The sequence below is a fragment of the Girardinichthys multiradiatus genome, chromosome 6 (assembly GCF_021462225.1).
Source record: "Girardinichthys multiradiatus isolate DD_20200921_A chromosome 6, DD_fGirMul_XY1, whole genome shotgun sequence".
Classification (NCBI taxonomy): Eukaryota; Metazoa; Chordata; class Actinopteri; order Cyprinodontiformes; family Goodeidae; genus Girardinichthys; species Girardinichthys multiradiatus.
In genome coordinates, this window is record NC_061799.1 from 46,862,626 (window position 1) to 46,888,304 (window position 25,679).

General features: G+C 39.6%; 2 gene segments (V, D, J or C); both read left to right on the plus strand.

Annotated features, from left to right (window-relative positions):
• The first annotated feature begins 344 nt into the window (after positions 1-344).
• Positions 345-1,378, plus strand: LOC124869335. The segment is given in 2 exon segments: positions 345-553; positions 641-1,378. Coding segments are annotated over 2 exon segments (438 nt in total).
• Positions 1,379-23,940: 22,562 nt separating this feature from the next.
• LOC124870161 lies at positions 23,941-24,646 on the plus strand. The segment is given in 2 exon segments: positions 23,941-24,121; positions 24,225-24,646. Coding segments are annotated over 2 exon segments (468 nt in total).
• The last annotated feature ends 1,033 nt before the right edge of the window (positions 24,647-25,679 follow it).

The following is a 25,679-nucleotide window of genomic DNA, read 5'->3' on the forward strand; positions in this document are numbered from 1 at the left end:
CCAGTAGCTTGATCTCACTGGGTCTCCTGAATAATTTATTTAATTTCCTCCCATCTTCATTATAAATGCTTTGACTGTATGACTCAGGACAAACTCTGTCATTCTGGTTGGACTGTTTTTGTTCTCATCTTTCAAAACCTTTAATAAACATCACAGAATAATTCTTAGCATAATTGGATCATTTCATTTTTTTCAACAACACAAGAAACAAGCAATTTAATTCAACTAAATTCAGATTATTAGCAGATATTTCTTTAAAAACAAGCAGATTCAGTTTAAATACAACTCAGATTGTCAGTGTCACTGAGAGGAAACTTGAAGGAACATCAGCAGCGTTGGTTTTGTTTTTGAAGATGATTCTGGGTCAGAAGAAGCTGAGAACCTGTTAACCAGGAGGAAGAGGAGTTGAGAGGTTCAGGGAGGAGCTGAGATGTTACTGAACTCTAGAAGAAACTCAAACTTCCTCATTCAACACAGTTCAACACATAAACATCTACTCTGCTCAACATGGACTATTATGGACTTTCTCTGCTCATCGCCTCACTTCTAACAGGTCAGATTGAATCTAGATGCTTTAAACTGGTAAAGAGGTGTGAAAACTTTTGCAGCTAATATAGTAACAGGTTTTTTTTTTTTTTAGGTGTCAGCTGTGATCAACTGACTCCACATAAGAAGGACGTTTTGGGTTTAGAAGGCAGCTCTGTTACTCTGTCCTACAATTTATCCAGACAAGCAGCTGTGAATGATTACTTCTTCTGGTATCGACAATATCCTGGAAAACCTCCAGAGTTCCTGATCTCTCACACTGGAAAAGGAAGCAAACTCCAGGATCCAGTTCCTGGTTTTTCCTTTAAAGTGAGAGATGATAAAACCCAGATGGACCTGCAGATCATCTCTGCTGCAGTGACAGATTCTGTTGTGTACTACTGTGCTCTGCAGCCCACAGTGACAGGAAACACCAGAACTCTGTACAAGAACCTGCAGTACTCCACATCATCCACTAGAGGACCTCACACACTGTTAAACCACTGATTGTTGAGTCTTTGGACTGATGACAAAGACAACAGAGACATGAAGCAGTAAAGATCAGAGACAGAGCTGCTGTGGAAGCAGAAAACTCTGTGATTGGTTGAGTTGAAGTGGCCCCGCCCACTGAACTTCAGCTCCTCCAATGACATTATTTCTTCCTCCTTCTACTACAGTGGAAGAACATTGTTCATCTGCTGTGTGTGGCTTTAAGAGCTCCAGAGACATGTTGCTTTACCTCTTTTTGCTTCTATCTCACCTTCTAGGTGAGTTTAAGATCAGGGATTCAAGTTTTGTTCCAGCTGCTGCATCAACCACAGATACAGACTGCATTTCACTACTTTTCTGCTTTCTTTGCTCTGACTGAATGAAAATCAGCTTCTCATCATCTTGGAAACTGAACTGACAGAGTTCTACAGTTGATTTAGTTGTGAATGTCCACAGAGTAACTCTGTACAGAGGACATTTGTCCACTGTCTTCTCCTCTCAGCCTCATGGACAATGTTAGTCTAATGTCTTCATTTCTTTTCCAGGACTAACAGCTGGAGACACAATCTCTGCTGATAGAGATGAAGTCAGAGGGACAGAAGGACAACCTGTCTCACTCAGCTGTAGCTATGAGACAACATCTGAGTATCCTGACCTTCACTGATTCAGACATGGTTCTGACCTTCAGGCTCCTCTAAGAACCACCTGGTTCCTCAGCTGAGTATCTTCCTGATGATGGATGTGTCTCAGCAGCAACATCTGGATCCACTGAGCTGACCATCAGAGAGTTAACCCTGGCAGACTCAGCTCTCTACTACTGTGCTCTAGAAACACAGTGATACAAAGTGTAGAAGAGGCTGTACAAAAACCTGAACACAGATATCTGACTACTCTTCAAAGAGGAGGGAAGTGGTATTCAAAGCACATCTTCATATCAGATGGATTCTTCTAATTCCTGTTTTATCAGAGTCTCTGTGGTTACAGCTGCTAATCAAACACTGAGGAGGATCCACAGGAGCAGAGTTACAGCTGATCTACCTCACTCACAGGGACAAGTAGAGGAAATATATCAAACTCTTAAGTTGAGACAAAGACTGACTGAAAACTCTACATTTCTTTTTTGTCTTATTTTAGATGGTCCAATAATAAAGAGATAAAACCTGAAAATAAAAAAATAAAATAAAATGTCTTTATTTAATAAAGCAAACATCTGAACAGTAGTTAGTTCCAAAGACTGAAACACTGATGTCCAATCGGAAACAAACTCTGAAGGTTTAATCAAAGAAAATATAAACAACCTCCTCCTTTTTTTTTTTCAATTCTCTTTTTATTAAAATTATTTAATTCAATTCAATTCAGTTTATTTATATAGCTCCAAATCACAACACATGTCGTCTCAAGGTTCTTCACAACAGTCAGGTTCATACATTCCTATTAATCGTAATCATTGAACAGTTCAGTCAGGTTCAGTTATTTATTCAAATTGGATAAAAAGTTTTTCTATCTAAGGAAACCCAGCAGATTGCATCCAGTCAGTGACTTGCAGCATTCACTCCTCCTGGATGAGCATGTAGAGACAGTGGACAGTCACTGGTGTTGACTTTGCAGCAATCCCTCATACTGAGCATGCATGTAGCGACAGTGGAGAGGAAAAACTCCCTTTTAACAGGAAGAAACCTCCAGCAGAACCAGAACCAGGCTCAGTGTGAGCGGCCATCTGCCACGACCGACTGGAGGTTTAAGAGAACAGAGCAGAGACACAAAGAGAACAAAGAAGCACTGATCCAGGAGTACTTTCTATGGGAAGGAAAAGTAAATGTTAATGGATGTAGCTCCTTTAGTTGTTTCATCTAGAAAGAAAGAACAGATAAACTCTGATCCAGTTTTCAAGGTTAGAGTCTGAATTTATGGTTTACATGTTTGTTCACATCACAATTTTACAATCTCATCCCATCTTCTGTACATTACAGTAAATTTACATCACCAAACATTATTTCACAACCGTTACAGAGAAGGAGGGATGATTGGTTCTCCCTAAACAATATCAAGGATTTATTTGTGAAATCAAAACTTTCTAGAACAGGACCTGTGGGATGTATATTTATCGTACCAAAACAAAAGAAAGACAGATGGATATGAATGGATACAACAACCTTAAACCAGACAAAAGATGGTCAAAGTGGTGTAACAAAACTAATCCATCTTTCCCAGCTTTTCAAGAATATACCCTTTTGTAGTCTTATGGCATAATTCAATTCAATTCAAATTCAATTCAAAAATACTTTATTAATCCCAAAGGTAAATTAAATGTTGTTGTAGCTCATATTATGAAGGTTTCCTCAAAGAGACGTTGTAGATGCTGATGGTTGTGGGCAGGAAGGATCTCCTGTAGCGCTCCGTCTTACAGCAGATCTGAAGAAGCCTCTGACTGAAGACACTCTGTTGTTGTAGGACAGTCTCATGAAGAGGATGCTCAGAGTTCTCCAAAGGACCTAAGCTTCCTCAAGAAGTACAGTCTGCTCTGTCCCTTCTTGTAGATGGCTTCACAGTTGCATCTCCACTCTAGTCTGTTGTCCAGGTGAACACCGAGGTATTTATACTCCTCCACCACCTCCACTTCTTCTCCCATGATAGAACTAGTGTTTGAGTTATTCCTGTTTCTCTTCAAATCTACAATCATCTCCTTTGTTTTAGTCACGTTCAAAATGATATGATTGTTTCCACACCATGCCACAAAGAGGTCCACCACCTTCCTGTACTCAGCTTCTTGTCCATCTCTGATCCACCCCACGACTGCAGAATCATCCGAGTATTTCTGAATCAGAATCAGAAAAGCTTTATTGCCAAGTACGTTTTTGGACATACAAGGAATTTGTTTTGTCGTAGTCGGTGCAATACAATACAAATTAAACAGTATAAACATATCTACAATATAATATAAATATAAGTGCACAGTTTTAAGTGAGTGAGAGTAAATATAGAGCAGTATAAGATGCAAGAGCAATACAACAGTGCAGGTGATCATTGTGCAAGTAAAGCAGGAGTCCATGCTGAGCGTTAATGTAACTCATAGATTTACAGGTTACAGGTGACCTGTCAGCAAAAAAAAGGGGGGGGGGGGATAGGAGAATGTCTGGGTGGTTTCCGGCTTTGTTAACCAGGCTGGTGGCAGATGGGAAAAAAACAGATGACAGGAGTCTGTCTTGTACTGGAAGTCTGAGGTGTACAGAGTGAAAAGGAATGGTGAGAGTACCGTCCCCTGTGGTGCTCCTGTGCTGCTGACTACCTGGTTAGACTCACAACCCTTCAGTCTCACAAACTGTGGTCTGTTTGTCAGGTAGTCTTTGATCCAGGAGATTGTTGAGGTCTCCAAGAACATGATCCTCACAGTGCTGCTGGCTTTGTCCAGATGACAGGGGGTTTGTTGAAGCAGGTGTATGATGGCATCTTCAACTCCAACTCCACAGTGATAAGCAAACTGAAGGAGGTCCTGATAGTTTACTGTTTGCTTTCTCAGGTGGGCCAACAGGAGTCTCTCTAGGACCTTCATGATGTGAGATGTCAGGGCAACAGGTCTATAGTCATTGAGGACTGATGGGTGAGTTTTCTTTGGTACCGGAACAAGACAGGAGGTCTTCCACAACACCGGAACCTTCTTCCGGGCCAGGCTAAGGTTGAAGAGGTGCTGCAGAATCCCACAGAGCTGCTCTGCACAGACCTTCAGGACTCTAGGGCTGACATGATCTGGACCTCCAGCCTTATTCCTATTCAGTCTCTCCAGTTGCATCTTCACTTGACTTCTTGAGACACACGTGGAAGGGGGAAGCAAAGGAAGCATCAGCATCTTCTGATATGGTTGAAGGCAAACATGTAGAAGCAGAAGGTTCTATGGCTGAGGTGGAAAATAAAAAATTTGAGGTGTTATTGGACAGCTGTGGGTCCTGTGGGTCAAAGGAAGGTGGAATGTCTGTGTGGATGTGAGCAGGAGAGGAAGATGCGAAGCTTGTTTCTGAACTGAACCTATTGAAGAATGTGTTCAGTTCATTGGCTCTGTCCAGACCTTCATCGGTCCGATCATCCCTCTGCTTGAAGCCTGTGATCTTCTTCATCCCTGTCCACACATCTCTGATATTGTTTTGCTGGAGCTTGCTCTCCAGCTTCTTCTTGTACACCTCCTTGCTGTCTCTTATCTTGACTTTAAGTTGCTTCTGTAAACTCAATAATTCTCTGTCTCCCTCTCTGAAGGCTCTTTTCTTCTTGTTAAGCAGGTCCTTCAGGTCACTGGTGATCCAAGGTTTGTTATTGGGGAAGCATCTCACGGTTCTGGTGGGGATGATGTTATCCACACAGAAGTTTATATAGTCGGTTACACACTCAGTCATGGCATTGATGTCCTCTCCATGTGGCTGGTACAGTCTGTAGCCTCAAAGCAACCTTGCAGAGATTCTTCAGCTTCCTGTGACCATTTTCTCACAGTCCTCTTTATTACAGGTTGCCTCTGAACAAGGGGCTTATATTTCGAGCAGAGAAAAACAAGATTGTGATCTGATTTGCCTAGAGGAGGTCTTGCTGTAGAGATGTATGAGTCCTTGAAGTGATTGTCGAACCATTACTAGATTTCCTACCCTCCCCCATTTCTGTTTTACCTGCGTAGAACTCCCTTTCTTCTTTTGTAAACCTCTATATAGCCTAGCAATAGTTTTTTTTTTTTTTTTTTGAGAATTTGAAGCGTATGCATCCATAAATTTTTCAATATATCACTGTCCCAGTGTTCTTGTTTAATCTCTTTCCTGATTTGCTCAATACGGTGACGAACCTGTAAGAATCTATAGAAATCAGCATTAATTGAATCAAACTGTCTCTTAAGGCATTGAAAACTGTTCACCGACCCTTTACACAAAAAAGTACAATACGCTGTTAAACCACGAGTTTTCCAACTTTTAAATCTTGTATCTATGCTTTTTGGCATAAAGTCTAGATCAAATAAGCACCATCTCAATAATTTTATCGCCTCTGTCAAATGATTTGTATTTATTACCTTTTTCCATGTCTTAATTGATAGACCAATCCATGGGTTCCCCAGACTAATTAACTCATACATCATTCCCTTATTCCCTAATCCTGCTTGAATTGGAAACTCTACCATTCTGGCCCCCTCTATCTCCATCCATCTAGCCCTATACTCTGGGTTGCATCAAGACACTAATGGTCTGATCTGTGCAGCTGTATAATAATCTTTGAAGCAAGGGAGCGCTAGACCAACCTCATTCTTTGCCAACTGTAAATTCCGAAATTTAATTCTTGGTCTTCGTCCCTTCCATATATACCTCGATATGAGTTTATCCCACTCATGAAACTGTTGATCAGGTATATCTATAGGAAGGGACTGAAAAAGATAAAGTAACCTCGGCAGAATTATCATTTTAACAGATTCAATATGGAAACCAAAGTTGAGAAATGGCATTGATTCCCATCTTCCTATGTCTTCAACAACCTCCTCCTTAAAGAACAATTAACACAACAGACCAACTCCAGGTTTCCTGCAAGCAACCAGAGCCTCACAACTCTGTCACTTTCAGCCTTTTCACCAAACTGGTGTCAGTGCTTAACTGGTGCTAGAGCTTAGACCAGTTATATCTAAGACAAACTCACTGACAAACGCTGAAAACCAGTGCTATCCCCTTTCAGCATGAGCTTGAGATGGACTCAGGAAGAACAGAAGCAGAAGTCCTGGTAAAATGTTTCCTCCTATCCTTTCCAATGGTCTAAGCCCCAATTTGTATTTTTAGGAGTCAAGGAGAAAGCTTCTTCTTGGAATAATATCCCCAGAAGACCCCAAAGAATCTGGTTTAGCTTCAACCACAAATCGAACATCTCTTTGATTTGTAGTTTTATGCAGATTCACTCTCAACAAGAACTAGTTCTAAGTTCATTTCACAAAGATCTAAATATTATGTTCAGAATTCACAGCTAGAAGGTTCTGAACAATTATTTGCTTGTAAACCCAGTGGTTCTCTTCTGTAGTTCTTCTCTTGCAGTCCTACATGTTGAGATGTGGAGTGGGTCCACACCATGGCTGCAGCCCAGTCCTGAGGGGTCGAAAGCAGAACTAGAAGTGAAAGGACACCTGGGCAGAAGGGACTTTAGAGGGTTCATTCTTTACTCTTTATGGTCGATATGGTCCAAGTGAAATGAAAATTCATGATGCATTTTATTATTACTGAATGCCTGTAAAACAATTCATCACCATATGTAGTTCAGACCGGGCTTGTCATGATACTAAATTTCAAACTTAATACCGATACCAAGAAAAATACTCAATACAATTTTTGATACCACAGAATTTTTTTGAAGGTACGGAGTTCTTTCTGCTTAAGAGCAAAAATGATGAAATATGTTCAGTTACAAATGACAATATTTTAACTTCCTTAAACCAATAAGTATAGAACAATTCAGCCCTTATTTAGACAAATCTATGATTTAAGTGCTACTTCCCTGTTTAGCTGAGTATAAGTGTTAATATCCTTTATGGAAGTATGTACCTTTAATTCAGTGATTTAATTATTTTATCTTATTATAATTACTTATCTACAGTGTGCCGCTGTGTGCTTCCATTTGCCTGTCAAATTGATGTTGATACAAATAACTGTTGTGCCCCCAGCCATTAATTATCATGGATAAAATATGGAATCTGAACTGTCCACAAACAAGATGCTGGTAGGAAACGCTTCACCTTTAAATGTAGGCTAACCCCCACCTAGTCCAGCCCAGGAAGGAGGAGTCACAGCTGGAACCCCTGTGATGTCATAGAGCCACTGAAACAAAAACACTTTGCTGGCCGAACTTTGTTTCTCTTCCACGACTCCCAGAAGACCGAACAGGAGAGGCATCGCGCATAAATGTCCGACCTGCTGGCAAGCTGAACGAATTCTTCAAACTTGGATCCAGAGTTGACAACAATCAGAAGGTCCAATACCCGCTGATTGAGAGCAACCAATGTTAAGTAGGATCTGCTGTCCGAATAATCCAGTGTTCATACAAAAGGGGTAATAAGGAGAAGCTTGTCTTCAACGTTTCTTTCTGAGCTTTTGCAGAAAAGCAACCTGAGCCAGACATGTCCTCAAAGAGACGTCGTTTTTAATTACGTCGCCTGAAGTGGTTTTGCCCACAACCGGAGAAGAAGGTTTCAGAACCACAGTTCTGCATGCTGATGCAGCCCGACCCCCGCTGCTACTGTGAAGCTGCAATGTTTCTTTATTTGTGCACACCACATGGTTGAGCTGGACCAACTTCGCTTCTTAAGCCACCTTTGGACCTCCTTCTTCAGAATAGTTTATGTAAGAGGTGGTGTTTGGAACGAGAAGATCAATTGACCACACTGTTCAATCCAGTTAAAGCTGCTCTAGGCTGACACATAAATTTCATTGATACACTGAGGTTTGTGCTCGGTCTCATGTAACAAGGCAGAGCGTAGAGTATATCACGATGAGTCTTCTTAGTTTCGGTGTGTTCCACCTTCTTCATCCATGAGAGGAGTAGGATTTGGACCCTGGTACCGTGGTTATACTATTTTTCTGCTTTTCTGCATAAAATATTCCAAATTTAATTACAGTTGTAGTATGTCATTTATAGTTTAAAAGGTAAATGGAATCTATTTGTCTGAAAAGAAGGACTTAAGCAACCAAAGAGGAACAGTTACAGTATTAAAATACGGCACAGGGCGCACACCAACCCCCGGCAGCAAGACCACCCGGCACCAAGCAGGGGACACCCCCCCAGAGCCCACAACACATTGGGTAGGCATCAGCTCAATGCAGCAGTCAAAACCCGGAAGGACCAAGGTCCATGGAAATGTATTCAGCTGCAGACGTGCACAATTTCTGTCTTTCTGGTAATTTTGCTTAATATTTTCTTTATTGATCAGCTATAACAGCAGGGTAGGATGCTACAGGTTCCTACTTCTTTCTGCGCTAATATTCAGCTTCAGTCTGACAGCACCATAACCTGTGTTATTATTAGCCACATTAGCCTCCAGTGCCTCCAGTGCCTTTACAACTAAACAGAAGAGGAATGGATGCTGGGGTGGTGATGGGAGCACTGGTTAATTTTGTTGATTCACTGTTTAGTTATCGACTGTGAGCAAATGGTCGCATAATCAAAATGGAGCATTGCGTGCAGGGGCAAAAATCCCATTTAATGTTAATTCACCGTTGTTTGGGGGGTGCAGTAAGCAGCATCTACGAGAGTAATTTGTGAGGAGGACATGAAAATTATCTCTCTGCCTTTCTTTTTCCTGCCCCTTTGTGACGTTTCTTGTAGGGTTCAGCCTCAAAATGTTAAATAACGTTATTAAAAGTAATAATAGTAGTTATAGCATTGTTCTTTACTCACCTGCTTGGCTGAGACACACACACACACACACACACACACACACACTTGTTTTACTATATGTAGTGAGGACCATGTGTTGACTCCCATTGACTTCCATTGATTTTCAGTCATTTTCAACCCTTTCTATGCCCTAACCCTGACAATAACCCTAAACCTAACTGTTAGCAAAAGAGGTCGTGAGGACCAGCAAAATGTCCTCACTTTGGTACAAACGGTCCTCAATTTGAAGGTGAAATCAGGAAAATGGTCTCACTGTGATGCCAAGACAGGAACACACACACACACACACACACAGCAGATGTTGTCATTAGCACACATCCACTACCAGACAAAAAAAAATGAATATGCATAGTTAATAATAATATTAAATAAAAATAATATATAGATTATTTTGTATCAAGTTTTTTAACAATAAAACTGAACAATCTTTGACTTTAAAAGAAATTAGATATCAGTCAAACTAATCATCAACTTTAACAGCAAATATAAATTAGGCTTATATCTGACATTAACTTCCTGACAGAAAGTTTTCAAAACTCTGGCCTCTTTTTTCCTGCCCTCTTTTCCCTCATCTAGTTTTCCTCTCAGTCCTCAGTGGTCTCTCTTTTTCCTCCTCCCTCCGTTCTGTCCTCTTCTCTCTTCCTCTTCCCACCATCTTCTTGTGTCCTCCTCTGTCCCCTTTCACTGTTGCTAAACTACGTCCTCGCTTGAGCTTGTTGACCATCATCAGCTCGGCTAGTTGCGTAACCAGCGAGCTTATAACAAAACAGGCTGATTTCGGACATAGGAAGAGAAATGTCACTTTTCAAGTTCCAACCTTGTGCTCGTTGAACATCTGGTGTGATAAATGACTTACTGGCTTTTACACATTGGTGCAGTTTCTTCATCGGGTGAGCCTGTCACTCTGAAACACAGAGCTGCCAAGAGGAGCTGCCGGTAGCCCGACCTGTTGGAAACAGCATGCGGACCAAACCACTTGTGGAATTGGGGGGTTATGATCTTTCAGTAATTAAGAAGCACATTTTACATTTATGATTTAAATGGCTTGAGTTGTACATTTTTAAGAGTACTATATTATTATTTAAAAATGATTTTTGTGTTTACAATCATTTTGTGGGGGGCAGCATTATGGAAGGGGGGGTCACATCTCCTGTGCCTGTGTCCCCCTCGGGATTTTCGCCTACGGTTGCACGATTAGAACAGAGTGATTCCAATCAAGCGTTGAATGGTTTGATCTGTATCTGGAGACCCATGTGTCAAGGAGGCTCAGACTGACAGAACATTGGAGTATCTGCGTCCATGAAGCTAATATTTAAACAGATATTGTTAGCTTATGTCATCCAGGAAGTTTACTACATCACTGTTGCAGATGCAGGAGATTTACTGACCTTTTTAAGCTGCTTTCAAACATTAGTGTCTTAGCGTTAGCTTGTACTGTTAGTGCAGCTAACATCTGGCATCGTTCAGCATTTCGTTTTATTCTTGTTGGTCTGAGTCATGGTGAAAGTACCTCTGAACGCTTTGTGAACGGCTAAAGAGGGTTGCATTTGTTTTTTTCTGGATGTACTCGTCATGATTGCAGAGTTTAAAACCTTCAGCAGCTCATTTTTTTGGTCAATGAGGCTGCAGGAAGGGGCGGGGCTGAGTGTTTGTTATTGCAGCGCTGCTGCTGGAAAAACTGCGATAATTTGGGCAAATAAGAATGGATCAGTTAATATAGATTTTGATGCAAATTCATATCTTTGAATAATTAATTTTTTTCATTTTTCTTGTATCGATTATGTTGACAACTGGACACAGCAGACAACACGGTACTCCAGGAACATTTTCTGGACTATTTTCAACATGAAGTTGCCAGAAAACCCCCTGAAAGTTAAAAACCCAAAGGTTCATGAGCTGAGCTTAAAGCTAAAAAATATGTTCAGGTTTGGTGTTTTTCGCATCCAGAGATCTAAAAGGAGGAATAAGCTGAGAAGCAACAGAACAGTCAGACATCAGAACACAAAAGGACTCCCACTGTCAGATGAATTCAATAACCAAAGCAGACAGAATAGATAATGTGAGGAAGATGATGTCACTTGATCACTGTGTCATGTTTCCTCTGTTTGTCATCACACTAAAATAAATCTGAAAGGAGGAAAAATGAAGGAACTGTTTGCTAGAAATCCCTTGAATAAATGAGGCCAGTTTAATCTGGTCTTCAGCAACATTTCTCTCTTCCTTTAGGAGTCGGCTGTGAACATCTCACTGCAGTCAAGGATGAAGAGTCCAGTTTAGAAGGCAGCTCTGGTCCTCCATCCTACAGATACTCCAACACTACAGCTGCTGCTGATCATTTCTTCTGCTATCAACAATCTCCAGGAGAACCAGTTCCTCCTGCACATCTGACCCACTGACAGTGTAACTCCACTAGAGGGCGACATGATCCAGTAGGCGGTGCTCTACCTGTGCTCTGTGCTCCAGCATTGTGTCAATAATAAGTGGTGCTGTGAAGAGAACAATTGTCAGACTGAATGTTGAACATCAGCTAGTTTCTCCTGCTGATTTAAACCTTGTTGGACAGATGGAACATTGGCTGTGGATTATTCTTGCTGCTCTTTTCTTTGGTAAGATAGAAAGCTCAACATGTTTCCTCTTCAAACACTTGAACACATTACTGAGCTCTACATGAAGAGCTTTTAATGTTCCTTCTACAGAAGATCAGAGCAGATCATTTCTGCTGCCATTTGTTACCTTGTAGAAACACCTGATATGGTTCAAAGTGACAATGATCAGTGAAAATGACATCTATTCTACATGTAATAGAAGTCTTTAAAGCTGCTGATTGTTCTCCTTTAATCAATCATCTTCATTGATTCATCTCTTCCTCTGCATGTTCTGTTCTTCTCCAGAGTGTAAAGGAGACACAGTGAAGCAGCCAGAAGGAGATGTTGTTGCTGCTGAAGGAGAATCACGGACTCTGGAATGTACTTTTAAAGCCAGTGGTGGAAATGATGCCTTGTTCTGGTACAAACAAGAAGAAAACAGTTCTCCAAAGTACATGTTGAAACAATACTATCAATCCAGAGAGGTAATGCTCCAAAGTTCAGCAAAGACAGATTTCAAGCACAGGTCAACAGCTCAACTTTTAATCTGAAGATCCAGGATCTCCATCTGTCTGACTCTGCTGTGTACTACTGTGCTCTGCAGCCCACAGTGACAGGAAACACCAGAACTCTGAACAAGAACCTGCAATGGTCCACAAAATCCACTAGAGGGCCTCACACATTTGTACACTTTCATGGTTTTTTAGATTCAGTCTGATCATTTATTTGATGACAAAAATCTGAAAAATAAAGTGAGAATATTATAATTTTAAATAAAACTAAATAATCCTTTTAAGGTTTACCTGGATCATCACATTTCAGTGATTAGAGCACTTTGTCTACTACATAACATTTACAACAGAGGTACCTAATTAAAATAGCAGGAGGTCCACTCCCTCCCTGATCCAAACACTTCACGGTCCGAACATTTAAAATCAAGAGAAAAATATTTTTTCATCTTTATGTAACATTTAATTAACACTAGAGTTTTTTTTACTACTGATCAATTATTTGTATGCCCATGAAATAATCTGCTGAACAGAAAAGAGCAATCCAATTAAGTACCAATATTAGACACACTTTAAATGGTTCAGTCTAGCTGGGTTTGTCCAAATTGGTATAGCTCTGTTCTCCTTGTTGTGCCTGTGGCAGGCAGGGCAATTTGCTTAACCTTTTCCTTAAATGTTTGTCCTTCTTTTGCATCTAAAATGTTTCTGCCACAGCTTCCATGCACTCTCTGATCATTTCTCAGTCAGTGAAATGATTTTTGTGTTTTCCCAGTAAAAGTATGAAATATTAATTCTGGTTATAATATAGATGACCCTCTAATATAATCTGAAGAGATTGTGTTGTCACCTCTCATGGTTTTGGAGAAATAAATTCCTGAAAGTGGGACAAATGCATATAATGGTTGAGCATTTTGAGGTATTTTGACAAGATATTTCTCCAAAACTGTACAGTAAAATATTAAATATTTATTATTTTACATAAAACATGAATGTGAAAGTTGTAAAAATGTAATTAATATAAATGTTCTGTAGGTTACTTTTCTGTTATCGTCTTATTTTCTCAACCGTTGCCATGGTTGGCGTCCTTTCTGCTCCATTACCGTAATGCGCCTTGTATGCGTGACGCTAATCTTTAAGAGAGAGCTGGTGTCGGCTGACGTCCCCGCGTATTTCTGACTGTCGGCTCAGTTAACCGCAGTTTTCTTCTGTACAAGCCCTGCAGTTCGGGCAGAAGTTCAGAGGTAGGGGGGATCAGAGTCTGCAGCTTTAGTCAGCGCTAACCAATAGGGAAACGTCTTACAGCGTTCCCTGGGCCCCGCCCAGGATGTTCATGTTTCCAGAACTCAAAATTCGTTGAGTTCAACCAAAAACAGAGATCGTCAAAACCAAAAGAGAGAGTCGTAACCAAAGATTTTTGACATGTGCAAATAAAAGTTTATGTTTTGCAAATAACTTTTTTCTCTTCGTAAGAAAAAATGAGTCATTTTAATGGTAAATGGACTGAACTTATATAATGCTTTTCCAGTCAAACAGACCGCTCAAAGAGCTTTACAATAGAGCCACATTCACCCAATCGCACTCACTAACGCTCACACATTCATACACTGATACGCAGAACGGTAGGTAACTTGAGGTTAAGTGCCTTGCCCAGGGGCACATCGACATATGGCAGGAGGAAGCTAGAATCAAACTGATTTCAAGAAGACTACTCTTCCTACTGAGCCACAGTCGCCTCACAGTTGCCTAATCAAAAAAAGTTTTTTCAAACAATTTATTTTTCTCCCCAAAATAAAATATTCCATTAAAAAAAAATCGTTACAACTCTGAAAGTTTTGATCACAAATTAATATTTTTTGATTGAGATTAGTTATTTTTTATTGAATAATATTGAGACAAATGTACCTACATACTCAGGCTGTCTCAAGACTTCTATAATCCAACAGAAGGTTTCTGTACTGGTTAATATTAAGGTTTTAATTTTTTTAATTCATGAGGATTTTGAGTTTTCTTAGCGATGCATAAGGCAGTGAAAACCATGTGAACTGAATTTGTCTCTATGATGACATCATCAAAGTTGCCCAACAAGCAAAGTGAAGGAGAAGGTGAAATATTACTTCTCATACACTTTGATAAGTCTTCACCTATCAGGCACCAGAACCTCTGAACAGGTGTACATAACCATAGTGCATGGATATAATTATCTGGTATATTGCTTGTGCAGTGTAAACAAATATTGGAAGGTGCCAAGCCCATCCTGAACATCCATTGACCTGTATAGTATACTCTATGAAGGATTTTATATTGTATTAATTGTAAACTGGTGTTACTTGTCATTTTAAAAGTTCTGGAACATATCTGAGATCAAAATATTTTGTCAAAGTTAACTAGTCCACCTCCCATCTCATAATAGGAAGGGAAATTGATTCATCTATATAAGACAGTGTCCTGTATATCTTAGACATTAATTTGGGGGGGTTGAGTTTTAGGAACTAGCATTTGTAACCCAACGTTTTGAAGCCCAATTTTTTTTATTATTATCGAAGTAATTTATTGATATTCTAAAAATGTATTCTTGTCCATCCTGTATTGTATAATTAATCTGTTAAATGGGATGAACTAAATTCCTTCAAATATATGTTCCAGGTATTCAATTCCTTTACTCCTCCAATATGGAAAATGTATCATATAATTTTTTTGTAGGATGTCAGGGTTGTTCCAGATGGGTGTACGTCTGCATGGGATTAGTGAAGACCATGTCATTTTTAGATATTCCCACCATGCTGTCAGAGAGCTGCTGACGTTGAGGCTTTTGAAGCATACATGCCGTTTTATATTTGAGCTAATAAATGGTAAATCTGAAATCTTAATATTATTGCATAATGTCTGTTCTACGTCTAGCCAGGGTTCATCTAGAGGACTGTGTTTAAACCATTTTGAGATGTAATGTAGCCTGTTAGCTAAGAAGTAAAGATGAAAGTTAGGCAGATCTAATCCTCCTTTATCTTTGGTCTTTTGTAGTGTTTTTAGGCTAATACGTGGGGGCTAATCTTTCCAGAGAAATTTAGTGATAGAGGAGTCCAGAGATCTAAACCAGTCAGATGATGGTTTATTCGGAATCATTGAGAATAAGTAATTGATTTTTGGCAAGACCATCATTTTTATTGAAGCAACCCTGCCCATGAGTGATATGGGTAGAGATTTTCATCTAGCGAGATCATCTTCCACTTTTTTTAAGAGCGGGATGTGGTTTAGTTTTGTTAAATCTGCTAATCTAGGAGAGACATTAATGCCCAAGTATGTAATATTCCCTGACTGTAGTTGTATATTAAGGGAATTGTGGAAATAACAGTTAATTGGAAGAACTGTCAATTTCAATAAATTTATAGAATAATCCAAAATTCTTGAGAAAGAATTTATCAAATCCAATCACCTGAGCGACAGAGGTTTGTGAATGCTGGAGAAAGAGTAATACGTCATCTACATAAAACCTAAAAACTGATTTTATGTTCAATATTCCTGCATTTTATGCCTTTAATATTTTGAGTTTGTCTGATTGCTGCTGCTAGTACTTCAATAAAAATAGCAAATAATGAGGGTGAAAGTGGGCATCCCTGCCTGGTGCCCCTCTGAAGACAGAAGCTGGAAGATCTTTGGTTATTTGTTCTGATACATGCTGCTGGGGAACTGTATAATATTTTTATCCAGTTTATGAAAGAGCTTCCAAAACCAAATTTAGTCAAGGTTGCAAATAAGAATTTCCAGTTAACTCTATCAAATGCTTTTTCTGCATCTAGAGATAATATATTGGTCTCAATATTTTTACTGTAGGAACAATTTATTAAATTAAGTAATCCCTTTAATAAATCCAGTTTGGTCAGGATGTATTATGAGAGGAGTTACATTTTCTAGTCTTTTATCATCTTTTTGAGATTAACGTTAATATAATTAAGGGATATTGGATGGTAGCTAGTAGGAAGTACTGGGTCTTTTCCTGCTTTTAACAGGAGAGCGATGTTGGCAGAATTTATATTTGGCGGAAGTCTGCCATTTGTTTTCGGTTTCCAGCACCATTCTTTGGAATATTGGAGCCAAAATATTCCAGAATTCTTTGTAAAACTCTGTTGGGAATCCATCTGGGCCTGGAGCTTTTTTATTGGGCATGCTTGTGAGAGCTTCTTGGATTTTGGCTGAAGTCCAGTACATCCAGGACCATCTGTGGGTTTTCTTTTACCCTGTTTTTACCACCTGAGGTCGCCGTTGAGTTAAGGAGTGGATCCAGGGACTGGTGTCTCAGATCTGCTGCTGATTGTGTCTGCCAGATTAGGAGTATTTAGGGAGCCAGGTGCCAGTTTTTCATTGAGTGTTGTGCCAACGTGGTAAACCTCAGGCCTCAAGTTACCTGATATATATATATATATATATATATATATATATATATATATATAGCTTATGTTAAGAAGAACTAACCCTCCTTGTATTCTTGCTTTGCTTCAGTGATTCTACCTGTGTGGTGCGGACGGATTAAAGGCTGCCCTCCCCGGACCGGAAAACCTCAGGAAACCCTCAAAGTCTTCAGGTCAACCTTTTGGTTCCTCAAGAATCTGCCTGGTGGCTTTGCTCCTAATTATGGTAAACCTTGTGGCTTCAGTAGGATTGTCAACTTGAGTCAAAGAAACACACCAGCTCTGTTATTGGACCTCTCCCGGACTCCAGCTCTTAAGTCCCCGACTAGAAGTTCCTTCCCAGCTGCTTGCTTCCATGGCAACAAGTAAGCCGACTGTAACTTATTGAAATATTTCCCCACCTGACTCCAACTTAGCCAACCTGCACTATTCTTCTTCCAGAGCTTACCGAGAAGCTAGGTGAGCCTGTCAGTGAGACCAGACCAATGCTCTCTATGAACGTCAGAAACGAGACCAGATAAATAAACCTGTTAAACTGTTTCCTTTCTCCTGAGTGTGGTTATGCATGTGGGTCAAACAAATATCTAAGAATATGACATCATTCTAGTTTGGCTTTACATTGTTTGCTCAGCATTTCCTCTTCCTGGGAAGCTTCTAACAGTTTAATAGTTTCTTCTAATTCCTGAATACGTTTGCTTTGTATTTTCTTCTTATGTGATGAGAATGAGATTATTTTACCTCTCATCACTGCTTTCCCTGCCTCCCAGAGGACAGATGTTAATCTCCCCGGGAGGTCATTAAACTCCAAATATGAAGTCCATTCTTCTTTAAAATATTTGATAGCTTCTTCATCCTTAAGCAAGGATGATGTAAACCTCCAGTTTTTGCTTTGTGAGTTTTCTTTTTTATTTACTAGAGTTAAGGAGACGGGAGCATGATCGCTGACAGCTATAGGGTGTATCTCAGTGTCTGAAATGTCAGGTTTAATCAACCTAAAATACCATCTGTCCGTTCCTCTCTTTATTATCTTTAGGGGTCCCTAATTATAAAGAACGTTGCTCTCTAAGGATGGGAAAACATCTGCATCGTAAACAGGTCATAAACACCATTATCTTGTAACAACACACTTCCACAGCCTCCATCATCTTAAGATCAGTGTCTTCTGTTCATCACAATCAGCCTTCATCTTTATGACCTCCTCATCTGTGACTTCTTCCTTCTCAGCTCCATTTATGATCTTTGCCTGCAGACAAACTCATCATATCTTTACTCACACAAACATCATGAAAGGTTATAAAATCAAATAGTCAAGTTAAAGAATAGGAGAAAATATAAGATAAATCTATATTCAATTATTCCAACATTTCCTCCCTGTTTATAGAAATATTTGCTCATATTCTCATATCTCTTAACAGCCACTTCTTTTAGATTATTTTAACTGTAAGATTATTTTCATGAGTACAAAGACAATTATACTTAGAGGTACTTACTGACATTCAAATCACAGATTCATATAGAAATGGATCTGGATACAGGTCAGAAAAGTGGTGAGTCTCATCCTCATCATCTTCATCATCCTGATGTTTAAGTAACAGATAGAGTTGTGTAACTCTGTCTTCCAGGAGAAATAGCTGTGGTGATGAAGATGGTTAAGAAGAGAACGAAGGCAGGTAATACAACAACATCCACACAATGTCAAAATTGCAGCAAACACTGCAAAGGAAATGATTACTGATGATACTAAAATGTTATACTTCCCAAACACATCCAGCCAGGAGTCCCACATCGAGGTATCTACTCCAGAATGCTTCTTCATTTTGCCTTTTAAAGATCTCAAACCTTCTATGGCTTTAGTGAGGCTGCTATCAGCAGCAGTGTTGTTAGGTATAAATGTGCAACATTTTTCTCCAAAAATGGCACAAACTTCTCCTTTTTCAGCTAACAACATGTCCAAAGCAATTCTATTCTTGAATGTCATCAGGGAAGTTGAAGCCAATTAGTCATGGACAGTTTCAAACCCGCTTTGTGTCCAATTTCCTAGTTTTTGAACATTATAATGGATATAGTTGATCCTGTCTACGTTTCTGTTCATCGTACATCACCAACAGATACTTGATTCAAATCCTGCAGCTACTTGATCAGTTAATTTATATTCATCTATAGCATCTATGTACGTAGAGTCTCCCTCAGTCTGCCAAGCTGCTTCTCTGCACTTTCTATCACACCAATCATGTGGTTTACACTAGATAGTCCATCTGTTACTTCATCTACTAACAGAGAATATACTGAAACTGGTAACAATAAAGTAATTAGAGCACAGAGTCCTGTTACATTTGAAGGTAATCAATCAAACAACCTGTCATCATCACACCACCACCTAATGTCTCCTCTAGAGACTGGTTTAAAATACGTATTTACTTCTACAGTAGTAATACACCATACTGCAATGAGATTTCCCAGTTTATTCCCTCTCTCTGTCATATTTATATATGTGTAGTGTCCAGTGGTGACCCGTTTATGGAAAACTGGTTTGTTCTTATCTGCTGTGGTTACAGGAAAAACAGAATCCCAGTGCTGACACATTTCATTAAATTAGTTTGATTCATTATTTCCATCACACAGAGTTGTGGTATCACAGCTGGAATTATTTATAATAAAAACCTGGGACCCAAACATACAACACAATCTCTTTTAGTCATGTTAGCTGCTTGCTCTACCATCAATAACAAGTTATTATTTGTTCCTGATACTCCTGTAATAACCTGGAACCAGTCATCTGTGGTTAAGTTTCCTAACATAATTTTTACTCTCTTGCTTTGTAACCTGGATTACATTATCAGCTTTATGGAACTTAAACAACTTCTTTTAATAACTAGCATAAGCAGTGGTGCACCACTCTGGTGTCCAATTATTTCCTTCATCAGCTACCATCATGGACCATGAGGTGTCTCTTCTATCATTAGTTAAATACCATTTATAACTTCTATAATCCTGTCCTTTCCTTCCTCATTTGGTCAAGCTAATGAGTGGATCAGCTACTTGTTTCATATGACTCATAGCAGGTGTTACTACATTCTGATTCATCTTGACTGGTTCCCAGAAATACCAGAAAAATAAGAAAATCAATATGAGAAAAAATATAAATACCCAACAATGGAAAGCATTGTTCATCCATCTAAAAGTCATTTTGGCTGAAATTTTAACTCCTCTAAATGGTTCCAGTGTCTTAATTGTCTTCACTGACTTTCGGGTCTCTCCAGCCTCTAAATGTCTGGGTCCACCCTATTATCAGACTATAAATCACTTCCCCTGATGGAGCTTTCAACCAAAATGATCTTTTTACAATGTGTAAGGTGAATCCAGGTTGATCTCTCAGCTATTTTTACTGCTGTAGGAGTGGTTAATAATACCTAATATGGATCCTCTCACTTAGGTGAAATACCAATGTTTCTTCTTTACACTCCTTATTAACACCCAGTCTCCTGGTTTCACTAGTTGATTTTTCTGCTGGGAAATAGAACATTCCTCATTAGTTTAAATTTATTTCTGTTACTTTTCTAACATACTCCTCATATAATCAACTAGGTTAGCTTCTTCATCTAACTCTCACTGATTTTAAACTGTGGTAGTCTGTATGGTCTTCCACATAACGTTTCATAGGGTGTTAACCCTGAGGTGCTTGTAATGTTTAGTTGGAAATAGTTCTATCCATTTAGAAAATGCATCTATAATGACTAAACAGAACTTTTTCCCTTCACTGTGATTTAACTCAATAAAATCCATATGAATTGTTTGGAAAGGGTATTTTGGTTTTGGAAATTGTCCCCTTCGTGGTCTTAAATTCCCTTGAGGATTATGTTTTGCACGTTAAACATGTTTTACAAACATTTTTTGAATAAGAATTAAATCCATATGTTATATAATATTAATATATCTGTCCTACTATTCCTCCCTGTTGAGACATTATGAAACACGATGGCTCAATATTGCTGCCCATTTATAAAGGTTCTTTGGTAGGACAGGTTTATTATCTGGTCATATATAGATTTCATCTTTTAATGCAGCTCCATGTTTTTTCCACATTTCTATCTCCTGTGGTGGACTTTATTGTTGCATTTCTTTTAACACAATATTGTCTATATTATGTTGTTTTTCCATTACTAATATTTAGATTTTTCCAGCTGCAGCTGCTTTTGCTGTCTTATCTGCAAATGCATTCCCTTTTATGACATCACTTGTGCCAGAAGTGTGAGCTGCACATTTACAGACTGCTATTTTTCTAGGGAGGTGTACTGATTTTAACAAGTTTTTTAACAAATCAGCATGTGTTACTGGTTTCCTAGTAGATGTTATCATGCCCCTATTTTTCCAATATTGAGCAAATGTATGCACTGTTCCAAATGCATATTGACTATCAGTATAAATAGTAACTTCTTCATCTGCAAATAGTTTGCAGGCTTCGGTTAGCGCAATTAACTCTGCAGCTTGTGCAGAATAATGTGAAGGTAATTGCTCTGCTTTTAACACTGTATCTTTTGTCACTACTGCATATCCTGTTTGTGTCTTCCCTCTCTCATCTTTTCTGAAGGAACCATCTACATAAACTATTTTGCCCTGTACCAGAGGTTGATCCCGCAAATCACTTCTAGTTTTTGCTTCTTTTTCTGCTAATTCTTGACAATCATGTTGATTCCATCTTCAGGTGTGGGTAACAATGTTGCTGAGTTTAAAGTGGTGCACCTTTCTATAGTTAAATGTGGTTGTCACAGTAAGGTTGACATGCAGGACAAATGTCTAGCAGGTGATAGAAAGGTCATATTCGTCTGCAGCAATAATGCTGAAACTGCATGGGGAACTCTTAAAGTTAAAGGGTGAAACAACACTATTGTAGCACTGACTTCAACTGCCATTGAGGCTGCAATTACAGCTCTCACACAATATGGTTGTGCACACGCAACACTATCTAGTTTTGAAAAGAAATAGGCTATTGTTTTCATTTTATCTCCATGTTGTTGAACCAGAACTGAAGTCATAAAATGTCCCTTGCAATCTACCATCTGAACAAACGGTTTATAATCACGAAATAATCTCCTTGACTGAGTTCTGCTTTTCTCTTTACTACAATATGTCCTTCTGAGGTTGGAATTAATGCTAACCCCAGATGTAGTAATCCATCTCGTCCCAATAGATTCACCGGACACTCAGGGAACATTAGAATAGATAGCTGACATGACTATCCATTGGGATCTATTATCCAAACTGGTTCAGACTCACAGACTTGTGTCAATTTCCCACTAGCTGACCTTACTGTTATTTGCTGATCACTAAGTCTGGAATTTGGGATTGTTTCTCTACAGGTGGTCCTTCATGCTCCAGTATCACAAAGAAAAGTTATTGATTTTCCATTCAACAGTAAGGTAACTTCAGGTTTTATGCTATCTAGGGAGAGAAGGTCCTAGAAATTTAGGAGGACATCCTGCTCCTGTGTTTTTAGTTTTCATCAGTGTCTGAGGTACTAGGAACAATTTAACTAGTTTTCTGTCCTAGTCATGCTGAATCATTATTTCTCCTCTCAGGACAATCTCTGATCAGATGTCCTTCTTTCCCACAACACCAACACCCTGAGGTGTATTGTCTGTAAACACACCCTCCATTTCTGCTACCTGTATGACCCCTTCTCTTTTCCAGTGATTATAATCAGTCTGACAGAGAGAGGTATCCCAATCCTTGTGGTTTTTAGTATAACAATGACCATCAGTGGGACCCTTTATGAGGTTCCTTGAGACGACATTGTTGTAAATAAGCGCCGCTTAATTAAATAATCTGAACTGAAACTATCTGTGTAGTTATGCTGCTATAGGCTTAGGCTGCTGGAGGACATAATGACCACTTTCACCCTCTTCGCTACATTCTCACACTACTCTCCAATTTTGCATTATTTGCTGTTATTTCAGTTTTTAACTTTGTTCTCTCTTTTCTCTTCCTAGAAGCTACACCTGGCCTGGCTCTGTGTCTACCTGTGACACCTTTCTGGAGAGGGGCATCATCCAAGCTTCTGCTGGCAACAACTTAATGCTCACCTTCTACCGATGATCCACATGACCCTGTCTTTTAGTGTTTAACCCTTTCTCTCTCCTAGACATGGCTACTGACTGAGCTTCTACTGTAACTAACTCTATGTTCTCTCTTTCAGACTCTAACCTTGAAAACTGGCTCAGAGTTTATCTGTTCTTTCTTTCTAGATGAAACGACTAAAGGAGCTACATCCATTAACATTTACTTTTCCTTCCCATAGAAAGTACTCCTGGATCAGTTCTTCTTTGTTCTCTTTGTGTCTCTGCTCTGTTCTCTCAAACCTCCAGTCGGTCGTGGCAGATGGCCGCTCACACTGAGCCTGGTTCTGGTTCTGCTGGAGGTTTCTTCCTGTTAAAAGGGAGTTTTTCCTCTCCACTGTATGGATTTGAATTGAATTGATGGACAGGATTTCTAGACGCAGCCAAGGGACGGAGGGGATCTGGTATGGGGAACGGTGGATTTCATCTCTTCTTCTTGCAGATGACGTGGTCCTGCTGGCCCCCTCTAACCTGGCCTGGGAACGCCTTGGGCTCCCCCTGGAGGAGCTGGAGTAGGTGTATAGGAAGAGGGACGTCTGGGTGTCTCTGGTGAGTCTGGTGAGTCTGCTGCCCCCGCGACCCGGTCCCGGATAAAGCGGAAGACGACGAGTACGAAATATTAAATAATATATTCATATTCATAATTCACAAGCATTACCAACAATTCACAACAAGTACCAACAGAAATGACCAACAGCAGCTTTTGGTTACTGGTGGTTTGTGTGTTTCTGTTTAAAGTTTAAAGGTCAGAAGGTCAGGAATACTTGACATGGAATCTGTATAAAATTAACTGTATTTCTCTATATGAACTGGAAATTGTTTGGTTATTTGTTTTCTAAAGTGACTTGAGACGATACTGGTGTTAATTGGTGCTTTATAAATAAACTGAACTGAATTTAATTTATTTCCAACAGAAAGCAGAAGAAGCTGAGAACCTGTTAACCAGGAGGAAGAGGAGTTGAGAGGTTCAGGGAGGAGCTGAGATGTTACTGAACTCTAGAAGAAACTCAAACTTCCTCATTCAACACAGTTCAACACATAAACATCAACTCTGCTCAACATGAACTATTATGGACTTTCTCTGCTCATCGCCTCACTTCTAACAGGTCAGGGTCTGTCTTTTTATTTAAATGACAAATTTCAAAGTTTTATAAGTGTAAATTTATTTTCAGTGCTTTACTGAAAATAACAAAATTGTCTTTCTTGTAGGAGTTACTTGTCAACATCTCACTACACTTCAGAATGAAGAGTTCAGTTTGGAAGGCAGCTCAGTTACTCTGTTCTACAAATACTCCAAACAAGCAGCTGGGGATGATTATTTCTTCTGGTACCGCCAATATCCAGGAAAACCTCCAGCGTTCCTGATCTCTCATTTAGGGACAGGAGCAGAAACATCTCAGCCAGTTCCTGGTCTGACCTTTAAAGTTAGAGATGATAAAACTCACTTGGACCTGCTGATCTCCTCTGCTGCAGTGACAGATTCTGCTGTGTACTACTGTGCTGTGAAGCCCACAGTGACAGGAAACACCAGAACTCTGTACAAGAACCTGCAATACTCCACAACATCCACTAGAGGACCTCACACACTGTTCTTCTACAGGTTATTAGGATTCAGACTGTTTTTATGGTGACAAAAATCAGTGAAACACGATCAAATTTACATTACATGAAGAGAGCCCTTTTTTGTGTCCTTCAATCAGTCTTTTCTTGACTTGGTCTCATAATCTGCTCTGAACTACTACTGTTACTCAGATTTATTGGTGGTGTAACAGAAGGTCTCCTGGTGTTGTGGGCTACTCTGAGGCTTCTACAGGGCTTGGGTTGTGCAAGACCAGGGGTGCATTCTGAGCTTTGGACCTTGTTGTCTATGTTGTTGCTGGGTGGTGGTTGGTGTCCTCCCTGCAGGTTGGGTTGTATCTTCTGCCTTTGTCGGGATGATCACTTAGGTATAAAAAGCAGCTTTTCACACCTCAACCCAATGAAGCTTTCCTTCATTGGCTCCCTGTTAAATCCAGAATAGAATTTAAAATTCTCCTCCTCACATATAAAGCCCTTAATGATCTAGATCCATCATACATCAGAGATCTGATTGGTCCATATGTTCCTAACAGAGCACTTTGTTCTCAGACTGCAGGTTTACTGGTGGTTCCTAGAGTCTCTAGAAGTAGAATGGGAGGCAGATCCTTTAGTTATCAGGCTCCTCTCCTGTGGAACCAGCTCCCAGTTTTAGTCCGTGAGGCAGACACCCTGTCTACTTTTAAGGCTAGGCTTAAAACTTTCCTTTTTGATAAATCTTATAGTTAGAGTGGCTTAGTTTATCCTGAGTTATCTCTGTAGTTATGCTGCTATAGGCTTAGGCTGCTGGAGGACATCATGACCACTTTCACCCTCTTCGCTACATTCTCATACTACTCTCTAATTCTGCATTATTTGCTGTTATTTCAGCTTTTAACTTTGTTCTCTCTTTTCTCTTCCTAGAAGCTACACCTGGCCTGACTCTGTATCTACCTGTGACACCTTTCTGGAGGGAGGCATCGTCCAAGCTTCTGCTGGCAACAACTTAATGCTCACCTTCTACAGATGATCCACATGGCCCTGTCTTTCAGTGTTTAACCCTTTCTCTCTCCTAGACATGGCTACTGACTGAGCTTCTACTGTAACTAA